General features: G+C 44.2%; 2 protein-coding genes and 1 long non-coding RNA gene across 27 annotated transcripts in view; 2 read left to right on the top strand and 1 right to left on the bottom strand.

Moving 5' to 3' along the window:
- The window catches only part of LOC139048785 (uncharacterized), a 34,532-nt gene extending 26,167 nt beyond the window's left edge, over positions 1-8,365 (top strand). Inside the window, exons 3-4 of one of the 2 annotated variants that reach the window (XR_011507932.1) lie at positions 2,294-3,483; positions 7,213-8,365. This is a non-coding gene — a long non-coding RNA (uncharacterized lncRNA). Of the gene's footprint in view, positions 1-2,293 lie in introns of both variants that reach the window. The other variant, XR_011507931.1, reaches the window with a different exon arrangement.
- The window catches only part of LOC139048782 (zinc finger protein 84-like), a 208,407-nt gene that overhangs the window by 108,675 nt on the left and 78,697 nt on the right, over positions 1-21,035 (top strand). The window lies entirely within an intron of this gene.
- Positions 389-21,035, bottom strand: part of LOC139048784 (uncharacterized) — a 44,012-nt gene continuing 23,365 nt past the window's right edge. For 2 of the 19 annotated variants that reach the window (XR_011507924.1, XM_070523431.1), the window contains 4 exons: positions 18,034-18,091; positions 17,770-17,953; positions 10,314-10,376; positions 8,604-10,100 (listed from right to left, as the gene is read on the bottom strand). Coding sequence is in view for 4 of the 19 variants with exons in the window: in XM_070523431.1 (XP_070379532.1) it covers positions 10,046-10,100; positions 10,314-10,376; positions 17,770-17,953; positions 18,034-18,091 (360 nt within the window). In the remaining 15 variants the exon portion in view is untranslated. Of the gene's footprint in view, positions 1,273-8,603; positions 10,101-10,313; positions 10,377-17,769; positions 18,092-21,035 lie in introns of those variants that run through there. The other 17 variants (XM_070523432.1, XM_070523433.1, XR_011507922.1 and 14 more) reach the window with 14 other exon arrangements.

Below are 21,035 nucleotides of genomic sequence, written 5' to 3'. Positions count from 1 at the left end.
AACCACTTTCTGATTATGAGGCACGCCGTAGTGGAGGACTCCGGAAATTTTGACCACCTGGGGTTCTTTAACGTGCACCTAAATCTAAGCACACGGGTGTTTTCGCATTTCGCCCCCATCGAATTGCGGCCGCCGTGGCCGGGATTCGATCCCGCGACCTCGTGCTCAGCAGCCCAACACCATAGCCACTGAGCAACCACGACGGGTACACTAATTCATGTTGTTCCAATTCATATTTCTTGTTTAGTTGTGTACTTTTGGTATTTTTTGCTCCTTTCATTGTAATCCCTGTAAGAGTTGGTGTCTGCCATGAAAAGGGTACCTGGCCCATACCATTGTTCGACTCATTCATGCTAAGGATGTTGTTGAAGGGAGGAACTTGTTCTCGTTAAGAATGAGGAGTAGGGGATTTATTTACAATATCTACATGAAGAGTGGAGAACATTACATCTGATCAGTCTAGCATGACTGAGATGCACACTGAACAGCCGAAAATGTCTGCTTAAACACTCTCTGCCCTTACTAGATCCCTAGGCCAGGAAAAGCTGCCATCCAACCTTCATCCAACCAAAGCGTCCAAAGTCGTCGAAGTACCCGCCTTTGAGGGCGAAGGTTCACACACTCTTGCACTTTTGTTTTACTGAACACACCAAAATGAGTGGGGCCTCATAGACAGGTGTTGTCACGTTTGACTCAAGCTGGCACGTCTTGTTTCCTGAGCTGACTCTGCAGTTAGCTGCTGAATCTGTCATGACTGTGACTTTTACCAGAGTACATGGGAGAACGCCATAGAACAAACATTTCCAGGAGTTTTCTTGCTCCAATTGGTCCCTGAAGGTGACAGCGAACCAGCTAACAATCCTGTCCGCCAAACGTGTCTAGCCTTACTGGCTCCGAAGGGCTATTCGAAGGGGGTATGTTGTTGGCTTCACGAAGCGATTCATTGCAGCGAAGCCAGAAGGTCACTATCCCCGCTAGCCAATCGTAACATCCCCCACCCCTATGCCTCCTGGGCTCTTTAGAGTACTTGAACAAAAAAAAAGTGTTATGGAAGTTAATATGACCGGTATAAACAGCAGCGTCGCAGCAACACGGACTGCTGCAGACGGCAGCGCCAGGTGTGCTGATGACGTTCTGATCATTATAAGCTGATACTGCTCTTTAGTGCCTTATCCATCTACGTCAAACCACTATGCGTTGCGTGGACCATATCTTGAACGCCGTGTTCTCGTCGCTTTGCCTTGAAGAGCGGGCCCATATCTTGAAAGCGATCTGCGAAAGGGGCAGGGTGCGGTGTATGCTGAGAGATTTGCGAGCGATCTCGTGGTAGCGACAGGCAGAACAAAGGTAAAGCCACTCGCTGCTGCATGCTCTATCTATATTGTGTGCACTTTTCACTTTGTTTAGTGCTTGAATGCTGTTCACCTCCGCCGTGGGTTGGCCCAGTATTGCACTATCTCTGGGATCGGCCCACATTTTTATCTTGCGTGATGGACGTTTGGTAAGCATAGAGATGCTTACACATTTAAGAAAATTTTAACACCCAGAACCAGCCAATTGGTACCATGCCAGTATGTTGCAAGTACTTTTATTTGAGTAGGTAGAAAGCCTTTGTAAATAGTTAAATAAAACTTTTGTGGGCTAATGAAAGCAGCTGAGTGAAAATTGCCATACAGTTCTGAACCACATGCAAGAATACATGTATGCAATGCAAACTGTGTGCCTTCCAGTGGTCAATGGGTCTTAGCGCATGCCTTGTGCTTGCTATGAATGCTGATTTTGTCACCGTACCCTGTTAGCATTGCATATAGTAATTCCTTCGATTGGTGTTGACAGCCAGGACGAGACTTTTACTAAGAGAGGCATGCCTGATAATCAGATCGTGGTATTGGCATGTAAAAACGCAGATTTGTTTTGTGTTCTTGTTTAGAGACAAACCAAGTGCCCTTGAAATGCTGCATGCAATGCATTGACTTCAGGCAATCCATTGCATTACTGCAAATATTACTCAATATTTGAAAAGTCTAGTAGATGATCCATCTCAAACTGAATTACTTGCACGTTCACTATTTGTTTCCTATATTTAAGTCTTCTTCTCATACCCCTGCTGAAAACGCTGCGTTGCCCTGAAAGCGTGAAAATACTGCACCTTTGCGCAGTTCACGTAGCCAGGTTTCAGGCAAGTTGAATAGTAGCTAAATGGTGTAAATGGTGTAGTAGAACCACCATTAAGCATGTGTTGGAAGTCCAGTGCTTAAATTAGAATAAACCACCCGGTTATCTTTTTCCACAGCTACAGTAAACAAAAGCTGAAGCGGCCTTCAAGTGTTAAGTGTGGAAAAAGATGTTTTGCGGCAATGGCTGTGACCGAAGACAACACAGGTATGTATGTGGTTTTCCAATTCAAGCACAGAGGCCACGACTTTGAACTGGGTCGTGTTTTTCTGTCCAAGTCGGAATGAGCTGCTATTGCTGGTAAGAAACCACTTTTGCTCTGCTTTATAATACATAAAGAGTGGTTGTTGAGTTTTCAACACCCCAAATACAAGGCAATACTCATGCCAGACCATGCAGTGAACTTGGAGCACATGTTAGTGCGCTTGAAATTCATGATTTCCACATCATTCGAGGCCACCTTTACTGACTGCAGGGCATTATAGTTAATGACATCATAAACATGTTTATCATTTTGCTACATTGTATCAATGCCTGAAGAGTTCAGAGAGAGAGAGAAAAAAGGGAACCGTTCTCCAATTTCACAGTGGTAACAACTACCTTGGCAGAGCCAGTGGCCTATATTTGACCTATATGGCTATTCTTATTGCAGGCAACAACTTTAGTTATACTTGTTTGCATCATTTCATGTACCAAGCAGGAAGGTGTAGTGCCTCCTGGTGCACTGTAGGCCACGCAGCAGACTGTGGCTTTTTCTCTTTCTGCTTTATTTTTCAGGCTTGCAGTTAACTGGATTGGTATGACTTATGATCCTAGTGGGATTCAGTGTCTCAAAATAGCAGTAAGCGGGAATAATTTCCACTTGGGATTACTTAAGGTGCATTGTACATAATTATGTCTGCCATTTTGCCGAAACTGATGTGCAAGTATTACAGACATCGATGAAACTGCGACCTCTCACCACTACTGTAGGTCATCCACAGCAGATGTGCTTTCCATGTGAAACTTTCATCAGCTCAAGTTGTATTTTACTCTACTATATGTAGGGCTCACAAACCATGTGCCATACTTTCTGGACTATAATTTGAACTGTTGTACAAGTCACCCCCTTTCCCCCTCTTTTCACAACCTTCAAAGAAAAATTGTGTATATAACTCATTGTATAAGATGCATCTATCTTAACTTGGGTCAGCATCGTGAAATGCGATTGTGCATGTTTATACACTTATCCTAATATGTCGTACTTACCTATTTCAGGGCACTAAACTTCAGTAAAAAAAAAATTTCATGGGCCGCACATTCTAGCAGGTAAAATAAACTGCAAGTACATTGCTGGAGAAAAAGAGTGTCTCATGTTGGTCTTGCATATATAAGTTACACTGTTGTATAATACGCTTGGACGAAAATGAAAAGAATAGTGGCACCTATGGTTTGGAAAATATGGTACATAAATATTTTGAATGCTCATGAATCAGCTATGTGAATGAAACATGATTGGAACGATCACGATAATTAGGCTTATACCCCTGTCACACGGCAAATCTAATGTCATTTCCAACAAATGACATTTCTTGCGATTAATGTCATTATTGCAGCACGCTGCCACAAGGCGAAAACTGTCATTTGAAAATGATGACAATGACGATAGTAAAAAAAAAAAGACACGCCTCAAACTCACTTTTGTCCAATAATTATTTTCCAATATGCTAAATTCCACTAGAATACGTGATCGTTGCTTTCAAACCGTAGCGTTCGATCACTAACTTGTCGACATTGCCAACGAAGTCGAGTCGAGCTAAGGCAAGCAACAGGGCGAAGAGAACGATACGTGCGTCCGCTACATCTGCTAAAGTGGTAAGAGAAGGGCAGTTGCATGTCATCGCCGTTCTGATGTGCATGCGAGCTTCTAATATCCTCATTCTTGGCGCGTGCCACAGGTAAACACGCGCACGCTTTTATGCCAAGTCAATTGAAGTGGCCGCGGCCGATGCTCCGGTGAGAACCAACACAACTGCTGCAGCGAAAGCTAAAGACGGCTGTCTGGTCACCGGACTGAGAGTAGTTTTCTGTATTTACGCACGTGATGGACTTTAACGTCGTTAAAGCAATAATTAGGTAATAAAATGGATAGAATAACAGTGATTTTTTGTTAAAACAACAAAGAAGCATGTACTGTTTGCAAAACACTGGTAAACTTGTGGTGTTGAGGATACACATTCAGTTCCAAACTAATGCAAATGAGTTTGGCGAACTCATTTGTTTGTAAATGTCATATACGAAAATGTCCTTATGTTTTACCGTGTGACACTAAAGAAATGGCATTATCAGCAAATGTCATTCGTTGTAAATGACATTAGATTTGCCGTGTGACAGGGGTATTCAGGGTGCCTACCAACCGGGAAAACTGGGAATTCTCAGGGATTTTGAGTAGTCTGGAAAAAGTCAGGGAAAACTCAGGGAATTTGGGCCTCTATCAGGGAAAATTAGCGGCAATTTTATTGAAAGGGTCGAAAGTCGCGGTAATATGCTGGCTCGAGTAGCAGACAGGAATCGTAATGACTCGTCGTTGGCAGGAGGAGTTGCCAGTGTACAGTCAACGAGCGACTTTCCAGATTCCTGATAATTTGGACGGCTTCGCGGCGCCACCTCGTACCCTATAATGTCAACGTATCAGAACGTGTGAAATTTCCGACGCAAGAACTCCTTGCCGTTAGATTTTCCGGACGTTTTGCCGCGACCGCAGGTTCGAAACGGCATTAATCAAAGGCACCACCGCTGCCGTTTTCATTACTTCGCCGCCTCGAACTGGCACTCGCATGCAGATCCGCTGGCACCCGTTGCCACCACTGCGGCAACGCTAGGCCTAGCTGCTTCGACGTTCGCTACGAAGCTTCTTGCCATTGGGTGCCGAACTTTTTATTGAAAGAATTCGCTGCTGTCATCAATGGCACGGACTCCACCTTTGTGGTCCTTGCGATTGGCTTAGAAACTTGGAAAACACGGTGTGTTGCATAATGCCGGTTCGTGAAAGTCAGCTTCGCCACTGTACAGAAATGTTACTCGGTAAAGCTTACGGAAAAGTATTGCAGTGAAGCATAACAAGCGTGGGAAGGGGCGCCACGGAATACAGTATGTATATCTTAATTATGCACGCGGGCACCCGGCATTCCCTGTCACAGTACGAGCACAGGTATGCCTAATATCTGTACCGACAGGCCTTCAGAGCGTTTTCGAATGTGCCTGTGGTGGTTTGAGCCCCTAAGGGCAGTAAATGACACGCATTTATTTTTTTCCAACTGGCCGATTTTTCGGACGTTTTCGCGGCCCCTAGGGAGCTCGAAAAATCGGTCGTGGACTGTGCAACTGATCAAGATGCTTCAAATGGTTCTTGGGGCGTACGAGTGGCGGAAGGCGGACAAGAACAGAAGTGACCTACGCATTGAGGAATAAATGAGAAAGGAAGCTTGTTGCCGCCGTTTTGAAAGAGCTTGAGCTCAAAAAGTAAAGTTTTGGCTGATGCCGAGATGCAGGTGTCCCTCATTCAAACCAAAATACACTCTTTGAAGCAGTGCAACACAACACTCTGGCATCGTGCGTGGGCTGAGAGTATGTTAGGACTATTGAGGTTGACATACGAGCTGTTGAGAGAGAATCTCAATTGTGACAGAGTTCAGGCCTCATGCCACTGAGGTTGCTATCAGTTGATAGAAATAGCTCATATTAGAAAATATTTGCCTTTGTATGCATCTCCTTTTTATTCGTATTTGATAATGTCCGACCTTATTTGCAATTGTTTTCGAAGACACTTTATTTGCTGTGCATTTTACTAACCCCTGCCGTCTATTCTCTTTTTGAATAACATAAACACTGCTCCTTAGTATTCAAATTGGATTAAGTTGCTTTTTTTTCATGTGCTTACTAGAGAGTGACAGCATCAGGCGATATGGTTTCAGCCCGTGTTGATATAAAACATAGTTCTGCATCACTCAGGGAAAACCTGGAAAACTTGGGGAATTTCGAAATGTCAACTTGGTAGACACCCTGAGTATTAGACGTGAACTCGTAAAACAGCTTCAAGTGTCCAGTCTACTTGACTGAAATAATACCTTTAACTCAAAAACCCACATGACTGCATAGCCTTCAAAGCATACATTCACAGGTGTGTCTGCTCCGTAAATATGGATGAATGACAGATAAATCAACTATATAAATAATTGCTGAAAGCTTTAATTGAGTTTTTATATTGACATTAATGAAATTATGTCCATCAATGCAGTCAGTAATAGTGATGTTTATATTTAAGTTAATCTGGAAATGCTGCACGTTTTCGATTGCCGACTCTGTTTTGCCCTTCTATGGTGGCATGCCACTATGGAAGTGGCAATAACTTCTGCTATGGAATGCAATTGGAAAATGAAGTCCTAACTGAAGGATAGAAATTGTAAATAATGGCAATAAAAGTGGAAGACATTTTTGCCCTGGGTAGGATATGAACCACAATCTTCACATGTCCAGTCCAGTGCAATGCTTTCACAATGCTTCAGTAATGTCTTTTGTGCGAACAAGGTTACCAACAGTGAAGGATGAAATTGGCAGCCTAGCTGTAAACTTGGTACACACAATAAATTTCTTCACTTACGTACCTGATAACACTGGTGCAGATAATCCCTATGACGGTTTATCAATGACACCAAACATTGAAACACTTAAATATGTAATCTTGCCTCTTCAAATGTAATGTAACCGTGTAGTGTAATTCAGAAATGTAATTTTGCCTCTTCAGCAGCTGAAGGCTGCATAGCACCATGTCCTTGCAAAGAGCTGGCCTAAAAAGAACAAAAATTGCGACAGCTTGAACTATTTAACACCCACCATTGCAAAAGGTTTTTGTAAGTCAATGTAACTCATTATTCAATTAAAGGAATTCTAAATAATGATATTAAAAAATGTTCATCAGTGCCCATTTCACTTCCTTGCGTGCTCGGTAATAGTTATTTATGCTTCAACTAATATACACTTTTTCTCTACTCTCTCAAGACGAGCTGCGAGAAGGCGTGTCCATTGATGCAGTACTGGATAATGTGCGGTCCAACGTGGATGAGACATTGCACCGCATCAACCTGTTAAGCAAGCAGGGTCTCCGCAACATAATGAGGGATGCCAGAGTCTCAAAGACCGAGCGGCTGCATGATAATGACTATGTGAGCGTGCAACTCTGGGTTGAGAGGATGCATAGTGAAAAGGAGAACCCATTGCTCTTCTTTAAACACCAAAAAGTGACATTCTTTTAGAGAAAAAATGAGGACCTTTTGGATGACATATTTTATGCTAGTCATCATGACCACACCACAACAGGAGCTTTTCAAGAGGCTTGGAACTGATCGTGTATGTGTCGATGGAACACATGGAACAGCAGGTGAGCAGTACTATATAAATGCACTAATAATAAAAGCAAAAAAGAGGGAATGCTGTCTGAGAATAATTGCAATAGATATGATGAGTAGTATTCCTTCACACGATTTTTCTCTTAATTTTTCTCACATTTTTTAATTGACGCGGTTCTCGATTATCAGTAACAGAGAAAGAATGAATTCATCGCTCTGTACACTGGTGATATCATTCCATTGCTACTGTCCACATCGCTACATGCCCTGCATATCCTGTCTGTATTGGCACCACGCAGTTATGATAGGTCACATAATATAGCTCTTATCACATTTGTCTTGTGGGGATGCGCGACTGTCGCACGTCCCCTGATATGTTGTTTTTCCTGTATAGCTTCCGTCTCCTGCATTGCGGCTTCGCCGCGGGCCCCAGGCCATGCGAGAGATGGCGCGAGTGTTGCGCTGCCAACGCCGCCTCACGGCAGGGTTACTTGGGGGCGCAAGGGAGAACACGCTTCCTCTTTGGTTCGGGACGGCAAGCAGCGCGGACGTGCCAGGCGTGCACCGATCCATGCTTCTGCAAGACCGTCTCGTGAGGCCTTATATGACCGTTCGCGTGACCGTACACGCGAACAACCAGGCGTTGGGATCCAGCAAGGGGCGAACATATTCGCTCGCTATCCGGTCACGGTGAGTCGGACTTCCGCGATTTGTCGCGCGCCCATTGGCATGTTTTGTGGATAGCAACTTGGCTAGCAGGCATTGATCAATGAAAGGTGCAATAAATGCCTTTGTGATTGTTTGCACTACTGTATTGTCGTTCCTTTGACCCAAGAGTACGGGATGAGAATCCCACAGTCTAGGGTGCAGAAACAGTGCATTGCACTGTGTATTAGTGCCTTCTGTCAGAGGTACAGCTGTCTCGAGGCTGTTTGGCATACTGAACTGTTTGCCAATTAGGCGAATCACTGATTACTGCTACAGTCAAAGGTGCTTTTTCTTGGCGGCAAGGGGTGGTTCCCTGAGGACTGCAAAAACAAAACATTTAGAAAATCAGGCAGTCCAAAAAAAAAAAATTAATGCATGCCTTTTACTGCCATTTAAAGGGAGGTGCTAGTCGAAAACATAAGAACCTAGAACTATGAAACCCCAGCTGTTTACATACTCTCTTAGGGTAATTTCAAATACTATATAAACAAGTTTTATAGCAAGTTGCATAGGTTTTGTTCTGTACAACGACAATGTGTAAAACGTCTGCATTCTTGCCCCCACTTTTTTATCTCTAAACTTCCATAATTGCAGACCAGTGATGACGCATAATCCTCCAAATCAACTGCAGAATACTGAAATATGTTACCGAAATTAATACCAAAATCGTTATTCACTGTTATGTTTTAAAAAGTGCATATAAGAAGTGTTAAATTAGAACCTGTGAAACCATTTCAAAATGTTTAGACAACCAGTAAGTGTTACTTAAGATTTTATCTTACGTACGTAAGTGATGTTGAAGATTAACCCCTCAGTGGTGGTGGTCAAGACAGTTTAGGATTAGAATTTTTTTTTCTACTTCGTGTTCCAAAAGTTTTTTTGGAACACTTGGAGTAGTACAGAAGTAATCTAGCCCTTTGGTGGAGCTTGTTATTACTGTGCAGTCAGTAAGTGCTGCTCAAGATTGAAGCAAGACACTCTTGAGACACTCTTAATCAGTGTACTGGCAGACCAGAGCTTTTTTGGACGTGCCTGTGGCGATTTGGGCCCTTAAGGGCAGTAAAAGACATGCATTCATTTTTTTTGGACATTGTAGCGGCCCTTAGGGACTCTGAAAAATCGGACTGTACAACTGACCAAAAGGATGCTTCAAATGGTCCATGGGGCGAACACGCAGCGGAACGAGGACAAGAATAGGAAGGACCATTGCATTGAGGAATGACTGGGAAAGGAACTGTGCCGCCGCCTCTTTGAAGGAGCTTGAGCTCAAAAAGCAAAGTGTTGGCTTACACTAAGATGCAGGTTACCCACATCCACACCAAAATAAACCCCTTAAAGCAGTGAAATGCAACACTGAAGCATTATGCGCAGTCTGAGAGTATCTCAGGACAGTTGAGGTTGACTTTCCAGTTGCTTGGAGAATCTGATATGTGACAAAGTTCGGGCATAATACCAATGAGCTTGCTATCAGTTGATACAAATAGCTCTATTTGCTTTTGTATGCATCTCTTTTTATTTGCATTTTAAAATGTTTGACTATTGGCCGTGAGCTAGACCACTTTTTTTTTTTACAGTGAAGCTGTCTATTGCTAAGATCTGGCAGATCGCATCCGCGCATAGACCAACAATTTTTCATACGATGGGCCGATCCCGAAGAAAGTGCAATACCATGCCAACCCGAGGCAGAAGTAAAGCAAGCATTAAGCACTCCCCATATGTGGGCTGATCCCGAAGGTCGTGAAATGCCAGTCCAACCTGCAGCGGAGATGAAGCAGGCTTTAAGCACTCCGCACACATGGGCCAATCCCATAGGTAGTGCAATACCAGGCTGACCTGCGGCAGAAGTGCAGTTCACCATTAAGGGGCCCACATACGCAGCTCCGCTGGTCAGCCTTCACAGAGTAAAAGGGCACCGAGTTTCTTTCGAAGATATTTTAGTAGCTGTGCATTTTACAAACCCCTTGTTTCAGTTTTCTATTTTGAATAAAATAAACACTACTCCTTACTGTTCAAACTGCATTGTTTTTATTTTTTTAACATGCTTACCAGAGAGTGACAGCATCAGGTGACATGGTGTCAGCCCATCTTGACGTGAAACTTGGTGAAAACCTGAAAAAAATCGGGGAATTTGAAAATGTCAACTTGGATACATTGTTCTTCTAAGCATGCAGTATGGCACATAAGCCTGGAGGTTAACGAAGAATCTCGAGAACACGTTAAGGACCGTACAAAGAGCAATGCAATGATAAATGTTAAGAGACAGGAAGAGAGCGGTGTGGATCAGAGAGCAAATAGGGATGGTCGATATTCTAGTAGACATTAAGAGGAAAAAATGAAGCTGGGCAGGCCATGTAATGCATAGGGTAGATAACCAGAGAACCATTAGAGTTGCAGAATGGGCGCCAAGGATGACAGAAAACTAGGTGAGATGATGAAATTTGAAAGCACAAGTTCGCATCAGCTAGTGCAAGACAATGATAATTGCAGGGAGGCTCCTTCGTTCTGCATTGAACTTTAAGGTAGGATGATGATGATGGTGAATGCGTGCAACTCTTTAAAAAGAAATTTGGGCCGGAAATAGCTTGCACAGTTCACCAAGACACGAAACCAAATTCGTATGCTTTGCCACTAACACGGATGTATTCCAGCGAAGCTAACTTATGAAAAGCGGCCACCATTGTGTAATCATCTATTTAATTGTTGGAACAGCTTGTGAAACATAGCATGATGTGTTGGAAGGAGCCCCGTAACTTTTTTTTTATAGCCGGCTATAATATGCACATGCTGAATTTTTTATAATTAATGCTATGTGATGTGCAAAGTAAGCAGCAATTTTATCCAGTATTAAAACGTACCTTAGTGTAACAGTACAATGAGAGACGTAATCAAGAATTTGTATGTATGCACATCTGAGTACGCATGCATGCGTGCTGTAATCCTTGAAACTGGTGCACTGGTCTTAGTGCAGCTTGGTAGCTCATAGTTTGTGAGGGGATTCGTAATGGCAGTGCTCCACCACGCCACAATGCAGCAGTCAACGCTGATAGTGTATCCACACGCCGGACGGCTCCGTGCAAATCTGTGCCGCGGACGCTTAATCCGCCGCCCGTCTGGCTGCGAAGCCCATCCAGACGACGGACGTACTGAGCAGACGACCGCGCCGGAAAAATAAACATGGCGGCACCACCCGAAGCGACTGCCGTCCGCCTCGAACCTGTCAAGTCGTCATCGTCCACTGTGTGACCCATAATTTTCAAACTGAGGCTTGTATTTGGTTTATATTTGTGCCCAGAAGCTTCAACAGCAATCTATTCGTGATGAGTGGGCACCGTTTCCGAAAGAGAGACTCAGATTCTCTGCGTGTAGGCTTAGAGTGGCTGTATGGCTGAACATGGCCTCGACGATGTTGTGGCGGCCCGGGCGGATCTCAGTGGACGTAAGTTATTATGATTGCTTGTTTCTACTCACTCTAGATGGCGCCATCGGTGTAACAAAGACTTTGTCATACGTGTTTTTCACTCTGAATGAAAATGGCAATCGAAAGGAAACGACGGTTGGCCGCAATGGCTGTCGTTTTGTCCGAATTGGATGATGACGAGTGCTTGTTTCATCGAAAGAGGTCTTGTTATGCTCTCGTGTCCGCGTAATCGGTGAGAGCCATGTCCCACAACGCGGCGAACTGCTCCACGAGATGTAAGAACAAAGTTACCTCATCCATTCAGGTTCATTTCAGTCGCTCTTGTGCGAATCGCACGCTCGCGAACAGACACGAATGGTGTCAGCAGCGATGAAGCTGTTTCAGAAAGATCCCAAAGCCGCGCTTGTTGCCAGACTGTAGAGCATGCTAGGCTAAATCCGCAGCATTCGACTCCCAAAATCCGGATGCGAAAAATAGCACGGCATTTGGGGTGCGATCTTGTACGCGTTCCAAAATAGAACGGAGGCGGTCCGTTCTACCGAGCCGCACATGGTTGGTCAGTTTGAACGGTGAAGAACGCCATGACGTCAATTGTGAAGTGATATCTGCTGTCAATCATTCCGTGTTGTCTGCTATCGGACAAACGCAACGGAACGGACCGCCAATTTCGCGACGGAAAGAACGGACCGCCTCCGTTCGAGTTTGGAACGCGTACAAGATCGCGCCCTTGTTGTCCGTGGGGGTCGCGGATGACGCGCGGACGGCACAAATCCGTGACGCGTAGTCACGTGATGCGCCGTCCGTCGTGTAGATCCACCATGAAGAGAGGAAATGCTAATCTTACCGACGCTGCACATTTTTTATTTATTTATTTATTTAGAAAACACCTTACAGGCCCTGTCGGGTATTGAGTAAGGGGGGCAATGTAACAAAGAACTGTTAAAGGGACCCTGAAACGATTTTGGCGATTTTCTACAAACGTACTGAGTCGTTAGAGTAGGTCCTTCTGATCATTAATTGACACATCTAAGTGCCGTGCGTAAAGCGTGTAATTTATTATAAGGTTTTAAAAATGCACATCGCTGTCGATCGCAGCGCACTGCTCGGTGGAATTTTAAGCCGCCCCTACCCATATGATGCAAATAACCCATATTACGTCACATGGGCGAGCTATCTGATTGGCTGACCAGGGCGAGTGGTCGATAATTTTTCCAACTTCATAGTAAACAAATGATCTTCGTAATAGTTGGAATGTTAGTTAATTTGTTTTCATAAAAAGAAAGTAGCATAAAGAGAATGCACAAGAACAATTTTTCAGTACACTTAAGCACTTCCGGCACACAGCAAGTGTCGTCTGCTTGTGTTACAACGTACTCCATTTTGACGAGAGCTCCGCGGTCAGAGTTGGTGTCAGTCTTTTCGCGAGCGCTATGATTCGACTTTGTTGCCTTGTGGGCTGCAAACGTAGCGACTGGCAATATGTCAAGCTGCGACATCGTGTCCCTCTGCCAGGCAGCGTACGAGCGAACTGGCTTCTGCGCAGGATTTGCGCGTTTGTGGCCGTCACTTTACACCGGAAGATTACTAACGCAATAGCGTTTCGCGAGTCCCGTATTAAGGCAAACGTAAGCGCTAGGGGACATGATCTGGCCGCTTGACTGTGCCGTAACGGGATGAGCCGAAATGAGCAGAAGGGCAAATGTGAATGGTCTGCACGGTGCAGCCACCTGGTGGCATAGAGCTCAACCATACACAGTAGCAGCAACGAAGCGTTTCCTTCTTTGCTGCTGGTGCGTACTTTTCGCAGGAGTGTAGTCATCAACACGTTGTTTTTATAAATGTTTAAAATGTTTTACACTTCGTTAGAGCAATATTAGCGCTTTGTTTGACTGGTTAAGCGCTGCGCCAACAAGTGTCTGGACCATGCAGACTGATCAGGCCGCTCACGTACGTCTACGCCAAAGTTCCGTCATCAGCTTGAGTTTATGCCTCCAGTCATTTGCCGAAATGACCAGCTTGCCTGTGGTTAACGGAATACCAGACACGTTCGGCGCTACGACAGAATGCTCGCAACGCACGCTGCTTCGATAGCTCTCGCTTGGGGTCGACAGCCAAGCAGCTAGCGGAGAGGTTTCGCGCGGGCGGGGGCGGGCTCCAAAACACCCGGAAGTCGACGATGTGACGTCGCATCGTGACGTAGGACCAGTGAAGGCGGAGCTTAGCCCCGCTCGCTCGGCGGACGAGTTGAGGAGGAAAAGCATGGCTGGGGAGGAGGGTAACTTATAATCGCTTGTAGCTCCATTAATACGTAACGCTTCACTTAAATTGTGGTGTGAATGTTCTACTTAAGCTGTACCCTACGCGTCTACAAAATTTGTCCGAACCGTTTCAGGGGCCCTTTAAGTACAATGGAAACAACTCAAAAATAAACCTAAGACGACTGTACAGTGGCTGAACTAAGAACAAAACAAAGCACAGCATGATCAAGCATAGCGGATATATAAAAGGAAGGAGATTATGTAAAAAGCATGCACAGGCGTTCACGAAATATTTTACGATCAGTTATCGTGACGATATCATCGGAAAGACCATTCCAGTGGATATGCCACGAGGTACAGCAGATAAATTGAAAGCAGTGGTTTTACCGAAAATGCGCTAGAAGCTAAAATGATTATGTAATCTTGAAGACGTACGGACGGGGGTTTTGAGGGGTAATATGCATGGCTTATCGGAATGAACATATTTGTGAAATAGACAGAGCAAAGCAATCTTCCGGCGGATGTCTAGGGGCTGTAAAGAAATATTGAGCTTGATCTGCGTTATACTTGACTTTCGATCAAAATTCCGAGTTATATGTCGGGCAGCTCTGTTCTGGATGCGTTCCAGCATGGTTATTGAATATTCTTGGTGTGGTGACCATACAGCTGATGCAAATTCTAATTGCGGGCGTACAAATGTCAGGTATGCTAATTTATGCACGTCAGCAGATGAATTTTGCAAGTTGCGCCTCAGAAAGCCAAGGGTTTTAGATGCAGTTGCGCAAATTGTAGTGATATGCGGAGACCAAGAAAGGTTACTAGTGAGGTTTACACAAGGTATTTGTAAGTAGTGGTACGTGACAGGTACGTGTTATTTATGGTGTATGTGAATATGGAGCTAGTGCACTTGCGTGAGAATGATATATTATTACATTTGTAAGGGTTAAGAGACATTTTCCATATATTACACCAGTCGGTAATAATGTGAAGGTCATGCTGCAAGGCAGTATGATCGTTAATAGAATTAATTTGTCGGTAAACAGTCGTATGCAGGAGGAAATGTTTGAAGGTAGGTCGTTAATAAATATTAGGAAAAGCAGAGGCCCTAACACACTCCCCTGTGGTACACCAGACGTGACCTCAGTGACAGGAGAAGGAGAAAAAGTTTCTAAGCCAAGAAAGGGTTAGTGAGTCGATACCTAGATGAGATATCTTATAAATGAGCCAGCAATGGGCAACGCGATCAAATGCTTTTGAAAAGTCCAGGAAAATGGCGTCTATTTGTTGACTGTTGTTCATACTGCTATGTAGATCGGTGGTAAATTCTAGTAACTGTGTTTCACAAGATGGACCTTTCCTGAAGCCATGCTGTTTCTGAAAGAAAAAGTTATTTTTTTCTAGGTGCGTGTAAATGTGCGAGGCGATTATGTGTTCAAATAGTTTGCATTACACAGATGTTAGCGATATTGGGCGATAGTTTTCAGGCCTATGTCTATCTCCAGTTTTAAAAATGGGGACAACCTTCGCAATCTTCCAGTCAACGGGCAAGACACCAGACGACAAGGACTGCTTAAAGATATGATATAGGATGACACTTGAAGTAGATACTGTGTTTTTTAATAGCTTAGTGTTAATATTGTCAATACCACAAGCAGATGTGGTTTTAAGTCCGTTAATGAGGCTAACAATGCCTTCAGTTGAGATATTTATGGGTGCCATAAATGGGTAATCATAATCCGGAACCACTGGAATATCAGAATGGTCTTCCCTCGTAAAAACAAAAGAAAAATATGCATTAAATAGTGATGAACATTCCCCGTCTGAAAGAGGTTGTTGTTTGTCGTCTAGCAGAGAAATATCAGAAGTGTGACCGGGTATTAACGGTTGCCAAAATTTTTGCGGATTAGTCTTCAGGAGAGAAGGTAAGTCGTGAGCGAAGTACTTGTCTTTAGAAGTGCGTAAGGCTAAAGTGTACTCACTAAGGAAATTTTTGTACTTGCTCCATGAGGACTCTCCCGATTTATAGCATTGCGGTACAGACGTTTTTTTTTTTTTATTACGTAGTGTTCGAAGTTTTTTATTGAACCATGGTTTAGATTTGTCGTTCGCTGCCGAAACGTACGGAATATATTTGTCTTTGTAAAGTATCCAGTTTTCGTTAACGGAACGTTGGGAAAAAGACGGAAAGAATGAGTCACTGTTGATGGAAATGTAGTTGGCTTTGTTGTAATCCCGAATTTTTTTATGTTGAAACCCAGTGAATAACATGGGAATTCGGAGCGTCAGCTGAAGCAGCTTATGGTCACTGAAACCGTCAGAAATTAACACAGGACACACGGTTTCAGGTGCGGTAGTTAGTGCCAAATCTAAGAGGTTATTGTCACGGGTGGGTTGATTGATTACCTGAGAAAGATTTAAGTCCAAGGTTTATTCAATGAAATCGGTTGCGTGCTTGCATGACGATGACAAGCATGGCCAATTGATTTGGGGAAAATTGAAATCGCCAAGCAGATAAACATAACTAGTTGAACATTTCTGCATGGCAGTAACAATGCTTTCGCGTAGTTTATCAACAAATGGAAGGGACACTTCAGGGGGGCGGTAACAGACACCAACTAATATGTTTCCACAAATGGTTTGACAGGCAGCCCAGATAATCTCAAGTGATGAGGTGTCAACTTCATAAGAAGAAATCCTTTTATATATTGCAAGTAAGACACCACCGCCCTTTTTATCATTGTGGTCATGCCGATAAATGCTGAATATGTCACTTTCTATCAAAATTTCACTATCTGAAACATCGTGGTGTAGCCATGTTTCTGTTAGAGCTAGAACGTCGGGTTTGCTATCTTCTATAAAGGAACAAAATATATCGCGCTTATTTAGTATGCTGCGTATGTTAGTGTACGATATTGTGAGCAAACGAGATGATTCAGTAGAAGAGGGAAGTTTAGGGACCTGCGCCCCCGTAGATTTCTTTAGCTATCTGTTACATAATACGACGGTGTCTCTATCAACATTGTACATGTATTCCTTGTTGTTAATGCGCATCTTGTCAAGTGAAAGTTTGCAGGGTTTGTCCTGTGCTCTTGCATATTCTAACAGCTTTTTTCTTGCTAAGTGAGTGCTTGGCGCGAAATCCTCGCGGACAGATCAGCGGGAGCCTTTTAGCTTCCTTGCAGAAGCCAAAATATTCTGTTTGTCTTTAAATGTGACAAGCTTAGCGATTATTGGCCTGCATTTGTCATGAGCGAATCGACCAATTCTGTGCACTCGTTCAAACTGGTCGCTTGATAAAGTAAGCCCCAGCCTTTCAGCGCAGAGTTTGACGACGTTTTGCTCTGAAGTCGTCCAATCTTCACCGGACTCATCGCTGATGCCAAAAAACAGTAAATTTGATCGACGTAATCTGTTTTCGGCGTCCTCGCACCTTGAAGCTATGGTTTTTAACTGGCGTGAAAATGACTGGATGCCGTCAGGTATGTCTGTCCCAAAGGTTTCGCGTAGGCTAAGGGTGGACTTGAGAGTTGCGACTCTGTCCTTAAGGCATTTCACCTCAACGTCTGTGGCGTCCTGCTTCTCTTTTATCCCCTTAAGCTCCACCAAAATTGCAGTTTGGCCTGCTGCTATCCTGCGTACAATGTCTAAAACAGAATCTTCAGGTCCAGGATTAAGTTCGACATCCCCAGACAGCATCAATCGCAACAAGTCGCACAAAGCAGCAGAGTGCGCGTTTGACACTGTCATAGAGCTCAATCGGGCACGACACTGCTATTAGACAGCGATTATTGCACTTATAGCCACTGGTATTGTCCAGGTAACTAACCTGTAACAACAGAAGCGGTGAGCGTCCCATTGTCGTAGCGGCGTTGTGCCCAGCAGAGAGCAGTTGTGGCGGGCTTTTATATTGCGCGCCGGATCCGATGTTCGTGCTGGTGCATTGCCCGCGTTGCCAGGTGATGATTCCGTCATCCGCCAAAGCTGGTGCCGCACGTAGGCGCTCCCTCGTTCTGCGGTAGATCGACGATACCATTGTTGACAGGGCTCGGCCAAGGGGACCACGCATGCGCGTCCAAGGTACGTGACACACCCACGGAGCCAAGTTCCAGAATGACGGGAGGCCGGCAGGTCAGCCCGAGCAGGAGGAACTGTTACAACAGAAGCGGTGAGCGTCCCATTGTCATAGCGGCGTCGGCTCAACATGCTCAACAGGCCAATGAGAGTGCTGACACGTGAGCTTGAAGCTCGCCAGATCCATCTAACAACGTGCGTCGTACATGACAGCATAATCAACATTTAATCATCGATTTATTTCAACTACCATGTACGTCGACGTTGCTTCTTTAGTGCTGATACTTTGTTGACCCCCCCCCCCCTTTCTTCAAGGATACTTCTGACAGTGAGAAATAACACTGAATGTCCACATCAACAGGAACGGGCATAAGATGCAACCATTTGCGACCTTTCTAACAGAAGCTTGTATTGCCTCACTGGTGTCGGTGTTACCGCGCGAAAAAACCCAAGCTGCGCAAAAATAGAAATTGCTTATCAGGCTGCGGATTCGAACCACCGACCTCCGGATCGCGAGACCACCACGCTAACCGATTCAGCCACTGTCAGTTCATCAAACGCTGCCTTTAAGGTGGGTAAGTAGAAGCAGCGCAAGGCATGAGCCAATCATGGGCATCCCCTTCTTCCAGAGGAGGGAAAGGGTGTGTTCGCGTGTTTGCTCGCCCTACACCCGCAGTTTCCCACACCAGTTCAGGCCCAGCAGTCAGATGGGAAGGCCGCGTTTGGTCTGTTCTGCCAAAGAGCAGGCTGCATTGAAGGAATGGCAGTGGGAGCAGGCCACGTGTTGTGCGTTTGGCCAAAGAACAGGCAGTGTTTGATTGATGGCACCGGGAACTCATTCGAGAAAGGGGTCGACGTTGACGTGCCGCCCTCGCCGTGAGGCGTTACAAAGAGCCTCAGATCCCAAGCTTCGCTTGCACCCCGCTTCACAGCAGTGGAAGGGCAGTAACTTTTTTGGTCTCCATCCTTGTGTCATAGTCCAAGCATGCTCTTGCTAAATAGAATCATTCTTGGCAACTAAAGGTTAGTGTTTAAGTTCAATTAAAGCTCCTCATTGGAACAGTCTCCAGGACTTCAGAATTTCACGATAAGTAGAATATCATTTTGTTGGTAAGTACCACGGCAGAGATAGTGACCTATAGGTAGATAATGAAAGAGCCAGTATTCAGTAAAAACTTATCAATGTAAAAAAATTTGGCCTAGTCTAGTTTAGAGTAATTGGCAAACCTGTTTTTGCAGTCTTATACTAGTGAAGGTTTAGCACTACAGGACTGTGCCAGTTCCATTCCAACTACATCTGCCCAATTGATGCCATTATAGATTAACATTACTGAATATATTCTGCAATCACATTATTTATTCATAAATTACACTTGCGCAGGTAACATGCATGTACTGTCAAGAAGAGTAGATATGAGAGAGATTATACAGCTCGCAACGCACTGCAAAAATGAAAGGTCACAAAGCAAATATGTTCTTGTTAAAGAAGCATAACATTATCTGCAATGTTGTTAGAACTTCAAAAATAAGTTTTTTGTTGAAAGGCACAACTAGTAAACAACTATAGTAAGAATTTCATTTAAAGTTAGAGAAATAGTACAACTCTTGGCATTCTGGGGAGTTAAAAAGAGTGGAATTAAGAAATCTCAACTTTGTCAAGTAGGAATGAAATGGAGGGCCCGCCCCATTTTGCAACTTTACTGTGGACCAGTGTATGCCAACATGGGAAGTAAGAAAAGAAATTTGGGTATTTCATGGTGCGTGTAGATCCATAGACTTTTGTTCCCAACGGTATCTTTTGATGACATGCCCAGTCTTTTTTTTTCTAGTCACTTGTTGCACTTTAATGCGATAAAATCTACTTGAACCTCTTGTGGTCGCAAGATCCGCAGGTGAGCTCGTTCCCTCAATCAGTTGCCACCACCCAGTCTCTACTCAACCATATCTTGTGAACAATATATACATCTTTTTTTTTTTTTCTGCCTCCTAGCATTTTGGGTGATATCCTGAGTGATGAAAACAAGCACTCCATAAAATCAGCAACATCTATCATTACAACAGATTCATAACAATAGTGCAGCCACTACATTGTTTTAGCTTTCCATACTAAATAAACTCACTGGGTCTGCGTTAGTGTGGGCAGGGGTAAGCTTGCACACGTAAGTTTTTGGTAACATTCATAACAAAGCAAACAAGCTTTCAGGACTATAAACCTTTGAGTCACATCAGCTACGTGGGAGCAAAATATACATTCAAAAAACAGGAAAAATAGGCACACTGTTATGTGCCACTAATCCTTTCCTAAATAGCTGCAAGAATTTTAGGCGGTTTTGATAGAACTATAGCATGGCACAAAACTGATGGTGCTGTGCATTTGGTCACTGCAAGCAGCTGTACATTGTTAACCTCTCTGGCCAATCATGTCTGCTGCAGAAGCATCCCTAGTATGTCTCCCAATTTCAAGATACTTGATTTAGTGCAGTATCACTCTTTGTTGACCTTTTTATCAGACTGACGCATACTACATGGTATAAAAAATTGGGCACTGAAAGCACCATGCCCCGCTCTGCTTTAATTGTTTCGCTTAAATCTTTTGTGTACCCAGCAGAAATTCTAGATTCTAAGCTTTTGTTTTAAATGTAACAAACCTCGTCAAATTTGGTGCAGTGGTTGCCGAGAAAAACGAATACTCCGTTTACATGTATTTAGATTGGAACACCCGAGCTAAAACGTCCTCTTAAACGCGCCCGCCACGCGGAGGCATTGCCGAGCCCAAACCGAAGGAGCAGTACGGGATCCACATTTTCTCTGCTGGAGGCACCGCCAAATTATACTGAACAAAGAAACGTTGCGTACCCTTAGTACACGTACAAATTTCCTCTTTATAGCGACAATGTAGGGGACTGCGGCTTGCACTGGCAGCCGGCTTTACCTTTGCGCCGCCAGTCTGGTTCCTCAGACGTGTAACGATTGCGACAGTGTACGCGGCGCAAAAAGCACCTGGGACTCCTGCAAGACCAG

Source organism: Dermacentor albipictus, chromosome 8 (assembly GCF_038994185.2).
Source record: "Dermacentor albipictus isolate Rhodes 1998 colony chromosome 8, USDA_Dalb.pri_finalv2, whole genome shotgun sequence".
Classification (NCBI taxonomy): Eukaryota; Metazoa; Arthropoda; class Arachnida; order Ixodida; family Ixodidae; genus Dermacentor; species Dermacentor albipictus.
The sequence above is the reverse complement of the archived record's forward strand: the minus strand, read 5'-3'. Positions and strand labels throughout refer to the sequence as shown.